General features: G+C 44.9%; 1 protein-coding gene across 1 annotated transcript in view; it reads right to left on the bottom strand.

Annotated features, from left to right (window-relative positions):
* Dhx8 (DEAH-box helicase 8) overlaps window positions 1-21,873 on the bottom strand; it is a 35,903-nt gene extending 14,030 nt beyond the window's left edge. Inside the window, exons 1-16 of the mRNA XM_021175442.2 lie at window positions 21,647-21,873; window positions 20,568-20,653; window positions 19,346-19,418; window positions 18,900-18,985; window positions 16,944-17,053; window positions 16,168-16,581; window positions 14,852-14,996; window positions 14,557-14,760; window positions 13,840-13,927; window positions 11,937-12,034; window positions 9,852-9,999; window positions 4,895-5,076; window positions 3,597-3,791; window positions 2,520-2,705; window positions 2,221-2,431; window positions 1,385-1,566 (exon numbers count right to left, since the gene is read on the bottom strand). Of these exons, the coding sequence (XP_021031101.1) occupies window positions 1,385-1,566; window positions 2,221-2,431; window positions 2,520-2,705; window positions 3,597-3,791; window positions 4,895-5,076; window positions 9,852-9,999; window positions 11,937-12,034; window positions 13,840-13,927; window positions 14,557-14,760; window positions 14,852-14,996; window positions 16,168-16,581; window positions 16,944-17,053; window positions 18,900-18,985; window positions 19,346-19,418; window positions 20,568-20,653; window positions 21,647-21,794 (2,556 nt within the window). The 5' untranslated portion in view covers window positions 21,795-21,873. The remainder of the gene's footprint in view (window positions 1-1,384; window positions 1,567-2,220; window positions 2,432-2,519; window positions 2,706-3,596; window positions 3,792-4,894; window positions 5,077-9,851; window positions 10,000-11,936; window positions 12,035-13,839; window positions 13,928-14,556; window positions 14,761-14,851; window positions 14,997-16,167; window positions 16,582-16,943; window positions 17,054-18,899; window positions 18,986-19,345; window positions 19,419-20,567; window positions 20,654-21,646) is intronic.
* Between the last annotated feature and the right edge of the window lie 492 nt (window positions 21,874-22,365).

Genomic DNA, 22,365 nt, shown 5'->3' with positions numbered 1-22,365 from the left:
AGACAGAGCCAGTGTGAGCTGAGTTTGGAGAAGGTCGTACTCTCTCCCAAGGAATCTGCTATCTCCCTCTAGACCCCTGACATTTAACCCCAGGCCAGGCCCCAGTGGTCAGAGGGGAAGGTGCCCGCATCTGAGGGTTCCTTTGGAAGTGGGTGGTGCCTCAGAGCTGTAAAGCAGAAAAGAGCCATCACTGCTCAGAGCCAACCTCATTTGGTATAAATAGCTGTGTACCTCATTGTCTAGAGCAGATGATTACTATAACTTTAATTTTCTAGCTCCCTGGGAAAGCACAGACTTCCTGGCATCACATGTAGCACCACAAAATGAGATTTTTCTTTCTCCCACAGAGACATCTGGACTACGAAATGGGCTGTTCATATATGTGGAACAAGAGGAGGATTAGATCTTTCCTCCCCGTCATAAAATGAAGCACGAGGGACAGGAACGGCACGGTTTGTGTGTGCAGCGCTCTCTGATCTAGAAGATTATTACTCTCAGCTTGGCTCTGCCACTGGGTTTTACCCAGAGGTTCAGTTCATAAAACACAACTGCTTAGAAAAATCCTTGCTAGGAGGCACGGAAATGTCTCTCGTCACACTGGCCCTGAAAGGCATCTACCTGCCTCACAGCCACAATGGCCCTGCTTAGAAGCAAGTCTAACCCACAGACACAGAGCAGAGGAAGAACTCCCCACCTGTCCCTCCCAAACCTGCTCCTTCTCCCATGTTTAACTCTGAGAACCACATGCCACCCAGCTATGCAAGTTAGAAGCCTGAGAGCTATGCCTGGTTTTTCCCTTACCTTCACCTCTCTAACCTCCTGACACCCACTGAGTATTTTCCCATTTATCTCCACTGCCAAAATATACTCGAGAAACACGCGTCTGAGAAAACTGGTAAACAAATGTTCACAGCAGAAGTACTCTGGTGCGTCCCAAAGTGGAAATAACCTAATTAATGTCTATCAAGTAATGAACCATATACAAAATACAATACATCCGGAGTCTAGCAGGATGGCTCAGTGGGTAAACACGAGCCACCAAGCCTGATGACCTCAATGATGGTGGAAAGAACTGACTCCTGCAAGTGTCCTCTGACCCCACACATGCACCATGATGTGTACATGTCACCATGCCCAGCTGTAAAATAAAATTTTTAAATTTAAAAATGATAAATTAAGGCAGGGGATAGCTCAGCTGATAAAGTACTTGTCTTAAAAGTCTGAAGACCTAAGTTTAATACCTAGAACCCACATAAAAACAGTAGGCATAGTGGCGAATGTACGTAATCCTATCACCGGGGAGGCTGTGACAAGTGGATCCCTGGCTGTGTACCCCACTTGACTTCAGGATATGTGGAACCACTTCATTTCAGCCCCATGTTACCTTTCTGCTACCAGGGGGAGCTGGATCAAAGATTCGGGTCTGCATCTCACTCGGAAGGGCAGAGTACACTGGGAGGATGATCAACTCTGGGACATCAGGTCCCAGGGACTTCATTCTTTCATACAGGATCTCACAAGCAGTATCGATCTCTTCCTGACCAGTCAAGAAAACCAAGATGTCACCTAGGAAGAGAGTGAAAGGTCATTCACTGTCTCTGGCTCTGTTGTTTTGTGTGTGTGTGTGTGTGTGTGTGTGTGTGTGTGTGTGTGTGTAGGTACGAGAGTACCTACAGGCTAGTGTGCACATCTGCCACTGAGCCACGTTCCCAGCTCTTTCCACTTTTCAAAATCTTTGAGACGGAGTCTCACTCATTTGTCCAGGCATGCCTCAGTACCCCCAAGTAAATAGCTGGGATTACAGGACTGCAACCAGGCTTAGATCTGTTTTATTTTGAGAATTCTATCATGTTATCCAGGCTGGCCCTAAACTTCCAGCTCAAGCAATCCTCCTGCTTTAGCTTCTTGGTAGCTCCAACCACAGGTACAATTCACCAAACTGTGTGTGTGTGATAGGTGACAACAACACTAACAGCAACACACACACACACACACAGAGGAAATACACACACTGAACTCTAAGCCAAGAGAAACCCCATCTCAAAAACCACAAAAATAAACCAAGAGGTTTCAATCCATCTACACTTAAATAAGTGCGTTTAAACATTTCCATCACTATTCCAAATACACATGCCTGAGGCTTACAAAGAGAACAAACTTCAAATGTGTTTCAGACTGGCAGGAGATACACTCCCTGAAGAAGAGCATCCATGCCCTCACCTGGCGGCTCTGTCAGATGGATCTGCATGACCGTGATCAGGCTAGCGTCCAAATAGTCTGTTTCCGGCTCCTTTGTGTACAGAATTTCCACTGGATAGGTTCGACCTGGGATTGTGAAGATGGGTGCTTCATAGAAGTACTGAGAAAACTTCACCGCATCCAGCGTGGCTGAGGTGACAATCAGCTTCATGTCTTGTCGTTTTTGAACTGTCTAAAGGGAAATGTAAGACAGCTTACTAAAGAAGAACAGCAAAATATCACCGCGCATTCAAACCCTAGTCCAGCGTTTACTTAGTTACCTTTTTCAACAATCCAAAGAGCACATCTGTGTGAATGGTCCTCTCGTGTGCCTCATCCAACATAATGATGGCATACTGAGTGAGATCGGGGTCAATCAGGCACTCTCTTAGCAGCATGCCATCTGTCATGTACTTGATGACTGTTTCTGGGCTGGTGCAATCCTCAAATCGAATGGTGTAGCCCACCTACAGCAGGACAGAAGAAGAAAACCTAAGACACAGGGTCTCTTTGTGAAATCACCAGACTGGCCTGAAGTGACAATTTTAGAATTCTGGTTTCTTTTAAAAATACAGGAATAGGGCTGGTTCAGTGGTTAAGAGCACTGACTGCTCTTCCAGAGGTCCTGAGTTCAATTTTTAGCACCCACATGGTGGCTCCCAACCATCTGTAATGGGGTCTGATGCCCTCTTCTGGTGTGTCTGAAGAGAGCAATAGTGGACTCATATTAGATAAATAAATAAATAGATAAATAAATCTTTAAAAAAAAACAAAACAGAAATATTGTAATAATATGTTTCCATTTTAATCCCAGCTATGGGCTATGGGGCTACTTCAAATTGTCCACAAAAGCTGATGATTTGCCTCGTACTCTAGCAGGGCCACAATTTTGCCTGATCCTTGAAATTCTGGGGACTTTTCAAAGGATACATAAATGCTACGGCTCAGAATGGTGCTGGCTGTTGGTCACACACAGGACAGCTACCTTAGTAGATATCCTAACTGCAAAGATCCAACTTGCCCCACGGAACTGGAGCCCCTAACCAGCAGGACACAGTCTAATGACAACATCACCCCTTTCAGAGGTTTAAATGGTGGAAAAAAGATCCCACAAAGAAGCAAACGTAAGCTGGACTGACCTTCACAGTCCTAGTAGAGAGGAAATTACAGGTCACAGTGGTTTCCACTGGTAAACTCTGCCCTGCTCTGGACTTAAGCCTGAATTATTTGTTGACAATGAAAATCTGCTTCCTTTGGGAGAAATCTAAAAAGATGTAATAATATTCTCATTTTATAGATAAGTTATCTGGGACTGTTTTTCTTCTGGAATCCACACAGCAGCTTCTCCGAGCACTCACCTCTTGACCAAGGCAGCAACCAAACTCTTCTGAGACTCTTTTGGCCACAGACATGGCTGCCACTCTTCTGGGCTGGGTACACCCAATCTTGCCCCTGGAAGTATAGCCTGCCTCTGCCAGGTACTGGGTGATCTGTGTTGTCTTCCCAGACCCTGTCTCTCCAATTACAATTAGGATCTGATTGTCATGCACAGCCTGAAAGAAGCGTAATATAAATGTATTTGTTAACATTTGCCACAGGAGCCGGGCGTGGTGGCGCACGCCTTTAATCCCAGCACTCGGGAGGCAGAGGCAGGCAGATTTCTGAGTTCGAGGCCAGCCTGGTCTACAGAGTGAGTTCCAGGACAGCCAGAGCTATACAGAGAAACCCTGTCTCGAAAAACAAAAAAAAAAAAAAAAAAAAAAAAAAAAAAAAAAAATTTGCCACAGGAGCTGGAGAGGTGGCTCAGCCATTAAGAGCACTGGGCTCTCATAGAAGACCTGGTTTCCAATCCCAGCATCCACATTACAGCCCAGTAGTCTTCTGGCTTCTTCAGGCAACAGGCATGCACATGCTGCAGACATACACACAGGCAAAACACCATGCAAGGAGGAGGATTTAGATTTTTTGGTTTTTTTTTTTAGTTTGAGGCTTACCTAGGCTATACAGTAGATTTTATGTCAGCCTAGGATATATGAGACTGTCTTAGAAAACTAAAAGAAAGAGCTGGGGAAATGTAGCTCAATTGGTAGAATATTTACCAGCTTGCTTCCTAGCACTATGTGGTGGTACACACCCATAATTCTAAACTAAGGCAGGAATATTAGTAGTTCAAGTTCATGAGACCTATTTAAAAAAAAAAAAATCTTCACGGCAGGTGTGGTGCTCACAACTGCAGTCACAGCTGAGGGAGGCTGAGGGAAGAGGATGGTCAACATTAGTTTGAGGCCCGTCTGGGACACAGAGTGAGCTCCCATCGGCCTGTGCTACCTAGAACGAAGCCATGCCTAAAAAGATAAAATAAGGAGCCAGTGAGACAGCTCCATGGCTAAAGATGCTTCAACACAAACCTGAATCTGACCCATGTACAGGTAAAGACACTCAACACACAAAACGCCCTCTGACCCAATCACATGCCATGGCCCCTAAATCACACACATACGTATGTAAACGCACAAACACACAGACAAATAAATAATAGAAAGTCTGGGAATATAGCTTCGTAGAACAGTGCTTGATTTGAGCTCCAGCACCCCAATATACATCCCAACTAGAAAACCTTCTACATCCCATCCCTCACCCCAAAATGGCCTCCTACCTGCACCAGCTGTTCCTTCAGTTTGTAGATGGGCAGGCTCTCTCTCTGCTCAAGGATTGACATCTGGGTCTTCTTCCCATAAGAAGCTTTGTTGCCCCCAAAGGCATGCTTCTTCCACTCAGGAATGTCGTTGGGCATCATCCCAATCCCCCTCATGTTGGCAGCGATCTGCCTGCCTTCCGCTGAAAGGAAAACAAACTTAGTTCTGTCTCAGGCTACTGCTATACACCATTTTTCTCAAGTGTTAGCTCAGTGGCTTCTAATACACTCCCAAAGCTGTGCAGCCATCACCACCACCTAATTTTACAATGTCTCCATCCCTCCAAAAGAAACCTCTTTCCCCCTTTGCCTTCGCTGGTCTGCTTTCTCTCTCAGGCTGGCACACACTGGATACCTCCTACAGTGTGTGGTGCTTTGAACCTGGTTCCTTCCACCTGCTTTAATGTTTTCAAGGTTAACCCAAAATTTGTGGCCTGAATTAGGAGCAAAAGAATGAGCAAGCTAAAGAGAATTTTGGTGGGCTGGAGAGATGGCTCAGTGGTTAAGAACACTGACTGTTCTTCCAAAGGGCTTGAGTTCAAATCCCAGCAACCACATGGTGGCTCACAACCATCTGTAATGAGATCTGACGCCCTCTTCTGGAGTGTCTGAAGACACATACAGTGTACTTACATATAATAAATAAATCTTTAAAAAAAAGAGAGAGAATTTTGGTGGCTCTCTCAAATATGAAAATGTCACAAATGTGTTGACAAAAACACCTGTGAAAACACACTTCCGTCTCAGGGGCAGGAGACAGAGCTAGTATGCTCCTCTTCCAGAGGACCCAGCACCCAAGATGGATACCACTCCTGCCTGTAACAACTTCAGCACCAGGGGACCCAGCACCTCTGACTCTGGGGGTGGATACCCATACACAGGCACTTCACTTAAATTTAACTTAAAACAATAAGAATAAATCTTTAAATACATATTTATGTAAGTTTGAGCCAAGGCTACATAGTAAAACCTTTTCTCAAAACACTCTTTCTCACTTCAATCTACAAAGCCAATAAGTGAGCTGTGAGAGAGGCCAAAGAGCCACAGGGAGCCTTTTACTAAAGGGTACAATGGGAAGGGAACTGGTGGACTGTAGTGTGTGTGTGTGTGTGTGTGTGTGTGGTATATGTGGTGTGTGTATGTAGTATATGTGTATAGTATATGTGTGTATATGTGTACTATATGTGGTGTGTGTGTATGTGTGTAGTATATGTGTGTGTGTAAGCGCGCTTGCATGCATGTGCACCATCATGGTAGTACATACATGTGCATCAATGTGTGAGAGTATGCATGTGTGTATGTAGAGCCTAGAGGATAACACCAGGTGTCTCGGGTGCCATCACCTGTTGTCCCTCTACACAGTAGAGACAGGGTCTTTTACTGGTTTGGAACTAGCTCCATGAACTACACTGGCTGGCTAGCAAGTGTCAGAGATTCGTCTCTCTGCCCCTCAGTGCTGGATTACAAACACACACCCCGATGCCCAGCTTTATTAACATGGGCTCCAGAGCTCAAACTAGGTCCAAGTACTTACAAGGCAAGCATTTCTTTTTATTAAAAAATATATTTCTAACCCTTTAATGCTAATTCATCTGTTCTATCCATCTAAACTGTTACCTAGACTCACATAATGAATGCCCCAGAATTCTCTCTACAACACAGACCCCTCTATAGTGAGAATTCTGGAATTTTGGATCCTTTAAAAACACAGAAATACTATAAGGATGTGTTTTTAGTTTAATCCCAGTTGTGGGGACTTAGGCTGCTTCAGACTGTCTGGAGCAGCTGACTTTGATTTGCCTCCTGCTCTAGCACAGGCACGGTTTTGCCAGCTGCAGGTAGTTTCTGTGATTGTGCAATGTTTAGAATTCTGGGAACTTTTCAGAGGGTTTATAAGTATTAGGGCCCCCCAAGAGGTTAGGGTTGGTTTTGTTTTGTTAATAGCTGTACTCGAAAAAGAAATAAGAAGAAAGAAATTAGACTCAAGGATCTCAACCCCCCCGCCCCACTCTGCCCTTCGTCCTCTCCTATCTAGCCATAGGGGATGAAACAGGAGATAAAAGATGAGAAACAGAAGAACCCACGAAGTAGCAAAGACCAGCAACACCCCTCTGCTGAGCATTCCTGACACCTCATCTGAGATGTCTTCTGGCTGCCGGAACCACAGGTCCAGTCACACTTTCCCCACACACCTGCTCCTCAGCTGTCCCTTACTCAAAGGCACCATCACTCTGCTGCTCACAGGACACCTGGAAGCTAGCTTTGGCCGCTGCTACTTCCTATATTCAATATTTAATATATCCAATATTCAACAATCTACACATCTCAAATAGTTTCTCTTCTCTGATAACACCATGTCCAGGCCATGATCCTCTCCTCTTGCTATGATAAAAGCCTGCCAATCCACCTGAAGCATCTACTCTTGCCCTTCCCAACTCCTCCCAGAGACCTCTGATGCCGCCAGACCCATGCTTAGAAACTTTTACACTCCATGATGCACTTAAGATAAGCCTGATACCATCCACAAAGCCCTGACCTCGACACCCAGCATAACACACAGAGTTCCAAAGGTCTTGTCTACTGTAAAGCTGTTAACACAGTTCATTCCTCGCCTGCTGCCACATACTCTCTAAACCCTTTTGAAAGACTAGGTTCTAGCTAGTCATGGCAGCTCACACCCGCAATCCCAGCACATAGGAGGCTGAAGCAGAAGAACGGTTCCAAGTTTAGGATTAGCCTAAGCTACACAGTTAGTTTAAAGCCACCCAGAACTACATAATGAGACCCCATCTTAAACAAACATACAAGAGGGGATAGAGAGATACCCAGTGGTTAACGGGCACTAACTGCTCTTAAAGAGGAGCCAAACTATATGGTGTATCTATATGGTGGCCCTCAATCTCCTGCAACTCTATTCTCAGGGGATCTAACGCCCTCTTCTGACCTCCATGAGCACCAGGCACACACAAGGTACACAGAGATAACATACAGGCACAACACCTATAAACATGTAAAAAACAGCCGGGCGATGGTGGCGCACGCCTTTAATCCCAGCACTCGGGAGGCAGAGGCAGGCGGATTTCTGAGTTCGAGGCCAGCCTGGTCTACAAAGTGANTTCCAGGACAGCCAGGGCTACACAGAGAAACCCTGTCTCGAAAAACCAAAAAAAAAAAAAAAAACATGTAAAAAACAAAACCAGGTATGGAAAGATGTTCAGCCACTAAGAATGTGCACTACTCGGGTAGAGGACACAGTTCAGTTCCTGTCACCCATATGAAGTGGCTTACCACTGCATGGAACTCTAATTCCAGGGTATCTGATGTCCCCTTCTTGCCTCTAAGGGCATCCATATGCACACGGCATGCATACATACATTCAAGCATATACACATATACATAAGACTGTACTTTTTGCTTTTTGGTTTTGTTTGTTTTTTTTTTTTTCATGTATATGAGTACACTGTAGCTGTCTTCACACACACCAGAAGAGGACATTGGATCCCATTACAGATGGTTGTGAGTCAACATGTGGTTGCTGGGAATTAAACTCAAGACTTCTGGAAGAGCAGTCAGTGCTCTTAACCACTGAGCCATCTCTCCAGCCCACTTTGGTGTTGTTTTTGAGACTGGGTCTAACACAGCCCAGGTTGTCCCAATGTAGCTGAAGATCGCCTTCAACTCTTTTTTCCTTTTTTCCTTTTTTTCCAAGACAGAGTTTCTCTGTGTACCTTTGAATGTCCTGTGACTTGATCTGTAGACAAGGCTGGCCTCAAACTCCGAGATCCCTTGTGCCTCTGCCTCTTGAGTGCTGGGATTAAAAATGTGCACCAGTACAACCCTCCAGTTTGGCCTCCAACTCTTAATTGTGCCTCTACTTCCAAAGTGCTGGGATTATAGTTTGGGCAACCCCACCCACCTCATAACGTGGTCTCTTTCTCTGCCAGTGCTGGGGATTGAACCTAGAGCTTCCTGAATGCTACGTAAGCAGCAATCTACCACTAAGACTGCTCTCCAGCCCTTACACTACACTAGGCTTAGAATAAAAGTCTTCAAAGTTGTTTGGAGACAAACTCAGCCACTGTAATCACCAAGGTTACTGAAACACTTATTTTAAGCAACTGTTTAAAACTTAAAGCTTTGGAGAGATGGCTCAATGACTAAGACTATCTGTTGTTCTTTCAAATGAGCTGGTTGCTACTCTTCCAGAAATCCAGAGTTCAGATCCCAGCATCCATATCAGGCAACTTACAACTGCCTGTAACAGGTCCAGAGGATTCAGCACCATACAGAGACAAACACATACAAAAAAACAAAAACAACTTAAAAAAAATAGATAAATACATAGAAAGGTTTTTGGGTTTTTGTTTGTTTGTTTTTGAGTCAGAGTTTCTCTGTGTAGCCCTGGCTGTCCTGGAACGTGCTCTGTAGATCAGGCTGACCTTAAACTCAAGACATCTGCCTGCCTCTGCATCCCAAGTGTTGGAATTAAAGCTATACACCAACAACAACCCCCAGCTAAAAATAATTTTTTAAAAGCAATAAATTGTAAAAAGGAATGTAATATAGAAAAGCTACAATACAGGCTGGAGAGATGGCTCAGTGGTTAAGAGCACCAACTGCTCTTCTGAAGGTCCTGAGTTCAAATCTCAGCAACCACATGGTGGCTCACAACCATCTGTAATGAGATCTGATGCCCTCTTCTGGAGTGTCTGAAGACAGCTACAGTGTACTTACATATAATAAATACATAAATCTTTAAAAAAAAAGAAAAGAAAGAGAAAGAAAAGAAAAAGAAAAAAAAGAAAAAGAAAAAGAAAAAGTTACAATACAAAAAGGAAACCAAGGCTAAATTTTCACTTTGTGTCTGTGGTATCAACTGTGACATATAAATAAAGCCATTTACACTCTGGAGGCTTACCATCGGGCAAGGGATCAACCCAGTGTTTGTTGAGTCCCATGGGTATAGAATCCATCTCTGCTTCCCGCTGGGCCTGCTTCAGCTCCCGCCTTTCCTTGGCCAGGGCACTCTGCATCATGGCTGCTTGGGAGAGTGAGCCATCTGGGTTCTAAAACAACACAGGAAAAAGCAGCAAGCACTTAGTATCTAGGAAAAGGTGGTGGTCAGCCTGGGCACAATGCTATTCACCTTTAATCCCAGCACTTGGGAGATAGAGGCAGGTAGATCTCTGTGAGTTTGAGGCTAGATAGGTCTACAGAGCCAGTATCAGACAACATGAAGGGCAACATAACTAAGAAGGTAGATGGTTGAACTACTGTCATCTAAGGTATAAGAAGATATAAAGTTCATATCCATGTCTCTACATGAAATGGATCATCTGTAACACATACAATAAATTAAAAATCAGTGAAAGTCGTTTTAGCTTGAAGAAGCATCCCTTAGAGTGAGGGATGATGCTATCTTTAGATGCACAAAGGACAGAAGAGGCTGGAGCAAGATGTGTGCAGACTGGGATCCTCAACTCAGGAGGCTGAGGAGGAGGAGGAGGAGGATTACTGTTCGTTTGAGGCCATTCTTGGCTATATAACAAGTACTAAGCTAGCAGGGTTATGCAGCAAGATCCTGACTCAAAAATAAAGGAACACCAACAGCAAAAACAGAGGCATCCTAAGGAGACATCTCAGTGAGTAGAACTCATGCCGCACAGTGTGAGGACCTGAGTTCAGATCCCCAGAGCCCACAGAAAGCCACATAGCAGGATGTATCTATATAACCCAGCACTTTTACAATGAAATGGGAAGCAGAGACAGAAAATTCCCTGAAGCTCAAGGGCCAGCTGGCCTGGTGCACTCAATGGTGAACAAGCTGTCTCAAACAAGGTGGAAGATGAGGTGTCAGCTTGTCCTCTAACTTCTATTCACGAACTATGATGCAGCCACATGCCTGTACTCACACATATAAATATGTGTACACGCATACACAATGAAAGAAGGGGGTGAGAGAAGGAATGGAAAAGAACTCTGTATAACCCTAAGGACTAAAATTCAGGGCAATATGGGTGTTTCAGTTAGACAGAATTAATGATCAGGGGCTGGCGAGATGGCTCAGTGGTTAAGAGCGCCGAATGCTCTTTCAAAGGTCCCGAGTTCAAATCCCAGCAACCACATGGTAGCTCACAACCATCTGTAACAAAATCTGATGGCTCTCTTCTGGAGTGTCTGAGGACAGCTACAGTGTACTTACATATAATAAATAAATAAATCTTAAAAAAAAAAGAATGATCAGATCCATGATGTGCATCCTAGAAGGTTAGTGGACTGCCCACCACTAACAAGGCAAGCAGCTATGAGCCCACATAAGAACACTGAAGGAGTGGATTACAGCTGGATGTGGTGGCTCACACCTGTAATTCCAGCACTCAGGAGGCAGAGGCAGGTAATCTTTGAGAGTTCCAGGCCAGCCTGGTCTACACAGTAAGACCTCACCTAAACAAAGCAACCACCATTACGAGTGTTGTGTGGGCTGGCTGGGCTGGCAGACCCTTAAGATAACCTGTTCCATGCCAAATTTTTGTTTGTTTGCTTGTTTTTTGTTTTTCGAGACAGGGTTTCTCTGTATAGCCCTGGCTGTCCTGGAACTCACTTTGTAGACCAGGCTGGCCTCGAACTCAGAAATCCGCCTGCCTCTGCCTTCCGAGTGCTGGGATTAAAGGCATGTGCCACCATGCCCGGCGCACACTAAAATTTTTAAGGATTCTGGTTTGCACTCTTGCAGTTCTGCCCTCCAGGGCACAAGGACTCAAGCCCTAGGGACCTAAACACGGGAATAATGATAGAGCAAGCCTTCTGCTTATCTCTGCTTTCTCTCAAAACATAGTAACTTATGCACTCAAAGGTTAAACAGGCAAAAGCACAGAGCTGAGCCACTCTCCACTGACAAAACCCTGGTCTCCAGTCAGATGGCCTGACTCCCGCTTATGCTGACCCCATTGCTTTAAGGAAGCAAGTTGGAAGCTATGTCCAGGTAAAAGCCCCACTCTCTCACCTTAACGATTTTGATGGGGCTCATATCCATGCTTTGCTTGGTGTGCCCTCTCAGGAACGGAGGCTCCTCTTCAACCAGTTCAATTTCAAGATCCTCATCTAAAAGTTCACCAAAAAGAAGTCACCATAAATGAGAAAGAAAAGACTGGTCATTTTCATTCAAATATTTAATTTCAGGCTGGCAAGATGGCTTAGTAGGTACCTGAGTTCAACTCCTGGAGCCCACATGAAAGGAGCAAACCAAATACTGCAAGTGTCCTTTAAAAGCTATGCACGCACACACAGACAGACAAGCACACTCTCATACACAGCTTCCCAAAACTGGCAGGACAGCTAAGTGTGTACAGTCACTTGATATTCTGAGTTTGATCCCCAGGACCTACGTGGTAAAAGGACAAACCAACTATGGCAAGTTGTTCTGTTTTCCATATATGGGCCAAAGCACATGTGTATTTTCTCACACACAAATAAATATATGTACACACACACACACAAAACAAATAAGCAAATGTTTTTTTGTTTTTTTTGTTTTTTTTTTAGTTAAAAGGACTAGCTTCCCAGGTCAGAACGGCAGCAGTAGAAGCAACATTCTACCCAAGGTTGCTGTTCCTCCTCGTCTAGAACTGCCCCCCACCCACCCACTGCGAGGGCATTTATGCTCCAGCCAGAGAATTGATTAAAACTGCTTTCAAAAGAAGCCAAGCCTGTGGAAGAAAATTGTTCTGACATTCTAGATGGCACTACTTGTAATGGTCCTGCCTCACTGAGGCCTTCCAAGTGCTGAGGTAACAACATCTAGCTTTTTTTTTTTTTTTTGGTGTTTTCGAGACAGGGTTTCTCTGTGTAGCCCTGGCTGTCCTGGCACTCACTTTGTAGACCAGGCTGGCCTCGAACTCAGAAATCCGCCTGCCTCTGCCTCCCGAGTGCTGGGACTAAAGGCGTGCGCCACCACGCCCGGCCAACATCTAGCTTTTTTAACATGTTGAAAAAGAAAAGGTCTTTCATACATGTACTAGCAGGCAAACTTAGGAACCTCCTAATAACCTTACTGATAAAGATGAAAGGGACCGCAGCTCCGTAATAGTATCTGCTGGTCCACGCCAAGGCCAAGCTCAATCCCCAGCACCACGAAGAAAAACGTAGATAAAGACAGCGCCAGGAGTGGCTCATGCCTATAAATCCCAGCACTCGGAAGGTGGAAGCAGGAGGGTCAGTAGCTCAAGATCATTCTTGGCCACACAGTAAATTATAGGCCAGCCTGGGCTACATGATATGCACATCTCAAAAAAACAAATAATAACAATAGTAATAACATACACACATGCAAATACACCAATATAAATAATAGATTAAGACAGACAGACAGTCAGATCAATCGATCTAGCAGGGCATGGCTGTGTGCACCTTTAATCTCAGCACTCGGGAGGGAAAAGCAGGTGTATTATTTTTATGAATTCATGGCCAGACTGATCTACATACACGCATATATGTGTGTGTCTGTGTGTGTGTGTGTGTGTATATATATATATATATATATATACACATACATACATATACATATATATATGTGTGTGTGTGTATATATATATATATATACATACATACATATACATATATATATGTGTGTGTGTGTGTATGTACATATATATACACACACACATATATACATATAAATATCTATAACTAAAAAATAAATCTTTTTTAAAAAACAGTACTGAATCTAAAAAAAGGAAAACGAGTCCCACAGGTAACTGATCTGTCTAAACACGTGCTTCTATCCAGAGATGAGGAGTGAGCCAGGGAACACGCAGTGAATACCCACTCAGTAAACCACAAACAGCCCACTCTAGCAATGCAACTAGCAATCACCCTCCCCACCCCTCCTCCAGCTCGCCCAAGACTACCTTCCTCATCATCCACCTTGGGGAGAATGCCAGTCTCTTCGTCGAAGTCTGGAAACTCTTCTTTGGAGAGCACATTGGCAGCAATCATCTAGCAAAGGGCAGAAGGAGGCAGCACTGGAACTAAGACCTATAGCTACAATCAAAACTCCTATTTCCTCAGTGTTAATTCCAGATGTCACACAAGGTGTCTTCTCCTGGAGCCCAGCACATCAGAGTCAGAGTAAGGCACATGTCCAGTCCCCAGGGACCAGCACACCGTGGTGCTGATGGCATGGGCTCAGAGGCATTGTCCCCAGGAAGGGTCACTGGTGCCTGCCCTTCCCACCACAGCACCTGGCCCATTCATGCTGGCATGCAGCCCTACAGTTACTTGCTTAGCCCTGTCTCAGCCCTGGGTGCCGAGTCCCTCAAGGGCAGGAACCACAGAACACTGTCTCTGCAGCCCAGCACTACCCAGGGCTTGACCCACCATCGTTCTAATGCTCACTGAAGAATGAGGAAAATAACAATGAAAATCACAACCACCACAGGCTAGGCACTAAGGTTCAGCTCTGCTCACTGTCAATCTCACACTGTCACCGCTGGCCCTGGGGACAGAGAAGGGCACTGAGGCACATCTAGTGGGACAACTGGGCTCACATAACCAGTCACCGGCTGCCATGTCTAGGGTCCACTCTAACTACCATGTCACATGCTGAATGACTCTGAGACCCCAACCTGTTTGATCTCCCACTTCTCTGGGTCAGAGATTCGGGTGAGCCGTTTGCGCTCCAGCGAGTCATCCTCTACTTCAGGAGCGCTGACAAGGGAGAGGTGAGTGGGTCTGTCTGGGTTCCGCATTGACGTCTCTTCATTGGTCTCGCCGACCAGATTTCTCCGTCTGTTTGGGTTTAGGTCTTCTCCTGTCTCTTGGTCCACATCCTAAAGCAAAACAACAAGAGTACTGCTCACTTGCTGTCTTCTCACACGCCCTGGCTTATCAGCTGTGGACACAGACGGACACATCACCTACCTTCATGCTCAGGCTGGTCTTGGTTCCAGTGAAGGACAGAACTTTGACCTTGACTCTCTGGCCTTTACTCACAACATCAGCCACATTGGCCACTCGACCTTCCCGTCGGAGCTCAGAGATGTGCACCAGGCCTTCCCACCGCTTCCTGAGAGAAAGTGAAGACACCTCTGAAATAAGCCTACACATAACTCTGCCTAACTGATTTCTACTCCTGCTGAACCTGAACAAAGCAGTCGTCATGGGCCTGAAACCTTTGCCTTATGAGGCAAGGCAGGAAGATCATGAATCCAATCCAGCCCAGGATTCACAGTGAGTCTGAGGTTATATGCACTGCCTACAATGGTGAGTCTTTGTCTCAAAGAGATGATTGCCCAGTTAGTAAAGTGCCACACATGAAGACAAACATACGAACATAACATACACAAATAAGGAAGGAAAGAGGGAGGAGGAGGAAGAAGGGGCTTAAGCTCACAGAAGAGCACCAAGAAGTTAGCCAAACAATAAAATAGTGCTAGCATTACTACCCTCCAAAAGAAAAAGATATGGGAGCCGGGCGGTGGTGGCGCACACCTTGGGAGGCAGAGGCAGGCGGATTTCTGAGTTCGAGGCCAGCCTGGTCTACAAAGTGAGTTCCAGGACAGCCAGGGCTACAAGAGAAACCCTGTCTTGAAAAACAAAACAAACAAACAAACAAACAAACAAAAAAAAAAAAAGTAAAAGAAAAAGACACGGACTGAGAACAAAGGGTGAGATCAATTCTCAGATGTCGCAATCAGCAAAGGGCAGATCTCCTGAGGGCAGATGAAGGAAGGAACGGCTCTGCAACATTTCACAATCAAAAAAGAATCTAAGGCTAAAAATGTGGCAGGGGATTTGCCTAGTTATACTCAAAGCCCTTAAAAAAAAATCAACAAAAAGGCTCGACGTTATAACATACCTTTAATCTCAACAACTGGGAGGCAGACACAGGTGGATCTCTGTGAGTTTGGGGTCAGCCTGATCTACATAGAGAATTCTAGGACAGCCAGGGAAAACAGACTCCATCTCAAAAATAAAAAATAATTAATGATTTGGCACACTCATACAGACAAGCAAACATTAAAGAATAAAATACACCTACACATAAAATAAAAAAAGAAAGAAATCTTTAAAAAAAAATTATTATTAGAAATCAACAAAAAGTCAAACTTCCTAAAAACCCTGGCACACCTGAATTAACTAAAGTGTGATTCTTGTAGCTTCTTACACTATGAACACACACTTCAGCAATAGAAGACAGGTTACCATCCCTGATGTGAAAGAGTATCAGCCATTACCTTAGGCCTTCCAGCTGCACAAAGCAACCGAACTGCATGATGCTGGTCACTTTGCCATTGTAAATATCTCCAATGGCAGGCTCTTCCGGGGGAGGGCGGTCCACATGCTTATCCCGCCATCTGTCCACGTTCCTCTCCCCATACTTTTCCCGGTCTTTCCGATCTTTGAAGGGACTCTGACTTCTGCTCCTAGATCTGTATCTAGACTTCCCCTTAGTCCTCTCCCGGGTTCTAGAATGTGACCGAGAGCGTGATCGGTGTCTCCGCTTATGGTCTCTCTCTCTATCTCGCTCTCTGTCTCGTTCTCGATCTCTATCTCGTTCTCGGTCCTTGTCACGGTCCCTGTCCCGGTCTCGGTCCCGGTCCCGGTCCCGGTCTCGGCTCCGACTCCTCTTCTTCTTCTTTGTCCTGTCCCTAATAAATCAACAAGGACCTGTTTGAAAAAATAAACCAACCCAACTTCACCTCTGCATCCCCAAGCACCCAGGACAGTGTCACTCTGTATGAGCTAGGAACCTCTAACTTCTGAACTGGACCACAGCCCCCACAGGCCAGTAATGACATCGATGTGGTTGGTCTCCGTCAGCTCTGATTTCTATCTTCTGAGCACCGTAGCATCTCTGGTCATAAATACCTTTAGCATGGAGCAATGAAGTCCAACCTAGGCACAGCCTGTTGGCGTCTACACACTTTCTCCACAATTTGCTTTACTCGTCCACAAATTCCAACTGTCATAGTATACCACACGTGCAGATGAACAGGACGTAAGGACAAACCTGTGCTCAGGGTCTCGTTGTTTCTCTTGGCCTGCTGCACTGGGCATTAAAGCTTCCAGCTCTTTCAAGACATCCACAGCGACTTTCACGTCTTCCTCATCCAACATGGTCTATAGGGTCAGAGGACAAAGTAATGAAAAGGAGAAAAAAAAAAAACCCAAAATACCCCACCCACCTTCCACATCACTAGCCTGCAGAAGTCAGTTCCCTCCTTCCAACATGATGTGGGTCCTGGGGACCAAACTCAGGTTGTCAGGCATGCTGGCAAGCACCTTTACCCACTGAGCCATCACCCCGGCTCCAGATGTGAAAACTTTTAAAAAGCAACACTCTGTGCTTTCCTTTCCTATCCAATACATTCTATAGTTTTTACTGCTATCCACTGCTACACAGACTATAGGCCCTCTGTATTGACAAGGTCTGTATCCTAGATTCAGACAACTGCATGTTTACAGGTTTCCTTGACTGCCTAAGCAATATAGCCTAGGCAGCTACTTTTACATGGCGCTTACACTGTACTGGGAAATCTAGAAATGATGTAAAGTGTGTGAAAGGATGCATGTGTACTACATGCAAATTTCATACTCCTCTTGTCTGAGGAACTTGAGCATCAGATCTTGGTACCTGTGGGTTCTGGAACCAACCCCCTATAAATACCAGGGTATACTGGCACCCATTTGTTTACTGCCCATCTCTCTCTCCCACTAGTCAGGCTACTAATTTCCTACTCTCCATCCAAAAATAGCATGTAATCTGCAAAAAGGCAGAAAACCTTATCTGCTCTCTTTACTGTTAGTTGGTTGGTACACAGCAAGTATGATGAACCAGCTTGCCTCCATCTTGGGCTTGAGAGCCATCTTACAATAAAGGCAAACGAGGTTCATTCCTATTTATGATTAAATCTGTTTCTCAAGGATTGGAATATGTCCCACTGGCAACCTTTATTACAAATGGTTCTGTACTGCCTGTTCCAGGAATGGCAATCATGTCTGTTTCAGAAAGTTGTGGTGACCACCTTGCAACTCTACCTTTGTTTCAAAAGGTTATTATAACCACCTGTTGTTATGACACCTTGTTACATTCTAACTCTGCCTATTTGCCTGCCAAATCCCCCATTTGGAAATCGCCTACCCCTGAGCTATAAAAACTGTCTTCCCCATGCCCAGTGCTGACTTCTTGAGCCCTACCTTAGGAAGAGGCAGCCTATATACACACAAAAAAAAACTTGCTTTAATTAACTGCTTGCTTTATTTAACTTGATCATGATTTGGGTTGGTGGGTTTTCTCATTCGACCTTTGGGATTAACAAGTACTCAGTAAGTTCTAAGGTTTTGTTTTGTTTTTTTTTTTCCTTTCGATGTAACCCTGGCTGTCCTAGAACTCATCACATAAACCAGGCTGGCCTTGGACTCACAGAGGTCCCTTGCTTCTGCCTCCTAAATGATGGAATTAAACAAATTCACCAACATAGCTATCCTAAAATGAAATCTTTTAAATATAAAAACATTTCAAAAATTACACTTTTTAAAAGTATATATAAGAAAAGAATTCTAATTTTGTCCACTGGGCTTTCTTGTCAGAATCTAAAGTCATTTCACACCTATCTGATATCCCTCCCCATTGTTTCCCCAAGTCCCCAAGCCTTTGAATATTAATCTCTGGACCCTTTCGTACTCTTTTTTTTTTTTTTTAGATTTATTCAGACCAGAAGACGCATCAGATCCCAGTACAGATGGCTGTGAGCCACCATGTGGTTGTTGGGATCTGAACTCAGGACCCCTGCAAGAGCAGTCAGTGCTCTTAACCGCTGAGCCATCTCTCCAGCCCCCTTTCATACTCTTGCTCGATAAAACATCACACAACAGACACCAAGTTAAAATCCAGACAATTGCTAGGGAGAAGAAAAGGGACAGAGGACACACACTTGGGCAGACATTCCCCACACAGCACCCGTACCCGAGCTGAAGGGTTGTCCGGCTGGCAGAGGACGGGGAAGAGCTCTCTCAGCTTTTCTTTTTCGGTTTTGGGTTTAACAACCAGATCTGATTTCATTAAGGAGCAGGAAAGGGATAAGAAAGAGACAGATATATTTAATATTACTGGTGAATACAATAACTTCAACATTAGATTTGTATCAAATGCAAAAAACAAACAACATTTTACTACATATATCACATACATACTAGAAAATTTAGCTTATCTAAATCCATTGACTGAGAAAGCCTCATCAAGCAGTGTGCCGGTGAAGGAGGGGAGGGAGACTATCAGCCCTCATTTGAATGTCTCAGAATTCGATTAGAGCATTCTCTTGCTTAGCAACAGCTGAGAGCAAAGTGCAGTTCACAGGGATGCCACCACCCAGACCCTTCTAGAGGCTCTGCTCAGCTGGGAGCCCTCCTTACCTTTACTAGTAGAAGGCTTTGCAGGAGGCCGCATGGTCTGTATGAGACGCAACAGGTTGCTAATAAGAGAATCCTTCAAAGAAAAGAAGCACAGACAGAGCATGTCAGCCTCTGGATCTGGCTCAATATTACAATAGGATATGCTGTAGGGAAGTGTGCTTATGCCCTCAATGTGTGCTGACTAGACAAGAAAGCACAGAATGTCAGCCTGGGACAGCTGGAAGCTAAGTTAGACCAGAGGTTCTCAGCCTGTGCATCACAACCCTTTTAGGAGTCACCTAAGACCATCAAAAAACACAGATATTTACATTATGAGTCATAACAGTAGCAAAATTAGTTATGAGGAAGTAACAAAAAATAAGTGTATAGTTGGGAGTCACCACAACATGAGGAACTGTATTAAAAGGTTGCAGCATTAGAAGGCTGCAGACCACTGGCTTGGACGATACCCAGAGACCATTTCTTCCCATCTTTTAAAATTGTCTCCAAACCCTAGACTGTTATTGCTCCTGACGTCATTTTTCGTTTGTTGGTTTTTTGAGATAGGATTTCTCTGTGTAGCCCTGGATGTCCTGGAACTCACTCTGTAGACCAAGCTGGCCTCAAACTCAGAAATCTGCCTGCCTCTGCCTCCCTGCCTCCCAAGTGCTGGGATTAAAGGTGTGGGCCACCACTGCCCGGCTTGTCCCTGATGTCCTGATTCACAGAACAAGAATGTCAACATCGGGGGCTGGAGAGATGGCTCAGGGGTTAAGAGCACCGAATGCTCTTCCAGAGGTCCTGAGTTCAATTCCCAGCAACAACACATGGTGGCTCACAACCATCTGTAATGGGATTTGACGCCCTCTCGTGGTGTGTGTCTGAAGACAGCTACAGTGTACTCACATAAATAAAATAAATAAATCTTTGTAAAAAATGTAAATGAAGAAAATATCTAATAAAAAATTAAAACAAACAAACAAACAAAAACAACAACAACAACATAAATAATGTCAACATCCTCAGAGACTTAATGCCAGAAGTCCTGCGGCATTCTCCTAGGATAGGGTAAAAGGAATCTGGCTCCCTAGCCAGCAACACAACTTTACACATTTGATGGCTTATTAACTTGATATGCACAAATTGCTCCTTCCTACTTAAAAATCCTTTAATGGGATCAAAATTTAAATTCAGTAGCAACACGGAAACAAAAAGAAAACAAAGAATCTTCAGATATACATACTGTGAATTCTGCACCATTTTTGACCAGAGAAGCCTTAAAAGTATCAAAGGTAGTATTTTTCTCAGCAAGACTGATGACAAATTCAGCTGTTAAAAAAAGAAAAAAGGAATTATAAATGGACTCAGATAATAATTAAATTATAAAAGAACTCAGGAATCTGCCTGCCTCTGCCTCCCAAGTGCTGGGATTAAAGGCGTGTGCCACCAATGCCCGGCTTTGTTGTCGTTTTTTGAGACGGGTCATACCCCTGATTCACACACATGCCCAAGCTACCCTCAGATTATCTATGTGTGACTTTGAAATTACTAATCATTCAGCCTCCACATCCCAAGGCCTGAGATTCTAGGTGCCTGCCTGGCTGCCATTAACTTTTGATGACATTCTGAAAAAGCCAAACACCACCCAACCCTGTACCTATCAAACGGAATTGTTCCCCACATGGTCCTAATTCACATACTCGGCCTCTCATTTTCACAAGGGCTCCAGCTATGTATATATTATGATCTGGGTCCCGAGCCTTTCTTATTTTCTCTCTGGGTCCCCTAGTCACAGTTTGCCCTTAAACATCTAATGACTAGTATGTGAGAGATAAGAAGATGTGACTAATTTAAGACCACGGCTCAAAGCACAAGCTCAAAGTAGATGCTGACTACTGCCCGACTGAGCGAAGAGCAAACAAGATAATGTAGATGAAGAGCTACCCATAATATCTTGTGAGCTTCTAAAAATTATTGGCCATAATTACCACCATCATCTTCGCGGGGGCTGCTGCTGCTGCTGCTATTGTTAAAGCTATTTCACCCTCCAGAACTGAAAAACAACTATCGAGCAGAAATTGCTGCCCCAGCCTTCACCGGCAGCTCATAGAAATGGTTTCTAATGGCTCGGACCGGATGGTTCTCAAGCAGAGGCCACCGCCACAGGTTCCCGGAGCCCAAGTCACGATGACACACACACACAGACAGACAGACAGACAGACAGACACACACACACACACACACACACGGCCCATCAACCGCTTTTCTTCTGCCTCCCTCACCCCCAAAATCAAAAACCATCGGGACCTTCCTCCAGCTCACCCAGATCCTTGTCGTTGATGCCCAAGTGATTGTCCAGCTCCGTGCAAACCTTCGACACCAAAGACAGGTATTCAAGTTTAGCGAGTTCTTCCGCCGGGCCGGGCTCCGAGCCCATTAGGACCCCGGCGGCGGCCACGGCTACAGCCATGGCTACGATTTCCCTTTGGTCTCCTTCCGGCCGGCCAGAACGCGAAGCCACAGCTTCCACTTCCGGGTCGGCGCTCGTCTCTTTTGTTTACAGGGACGTCAAGTAAAGTTAACCGCCTCTGTAAGGATCAGAGAGATCTGGCAGGAAGTTCCCACAGACGGGCCAGACGCACTGAGTTACGCTGTTTGTTCAGTGGCGGCCTCTAGCGGGCGGGAAGACTCCGCCCGCCTTTAGGTTTTTAAGGATCACGCTCAGCGCGCCTCCGTAATCCGTCAGCAGAGGGCGACCGTGGCCTGCGCGACTGAACAGAGCCTGGGAAAAGCAAGTTGCATTGTCCTTGATCAGCTCAGTTCGTGACCTCATGGCAAGTGATCTCAAGTGACCTTACACCAGCAGACGCTAGATTCTGGCTGCTTATCTGTAAACTCGGATAATACGGTCTAAATGGCTTGGGTAAAGACTAAATGAAATAGATATGCAAAGTGGCTGAGCCACACAGTAGGCACACTGCAAATATTAGTTGCTGTTATGACCCCCGCAAACTGCGAGTGGTCCAGCAAAGCTTATCTCA

Source organism: Mus caroli, chromosome 11, assembly GCF_900094665.2.
Source record: "Mus caroli chromosome 11, CAROLI_EIJ_v1.1, whole genome shotgun sequence".
Classification (NCBI taxonomy): Eukaryota; Metazoa; Chordata; class Mammalia; order Rodentia; family Muridae; genus Mus; species Mus caroli.
This window is presented reverse-complemented; position numbering and strand designations above follow the sequence as displayed.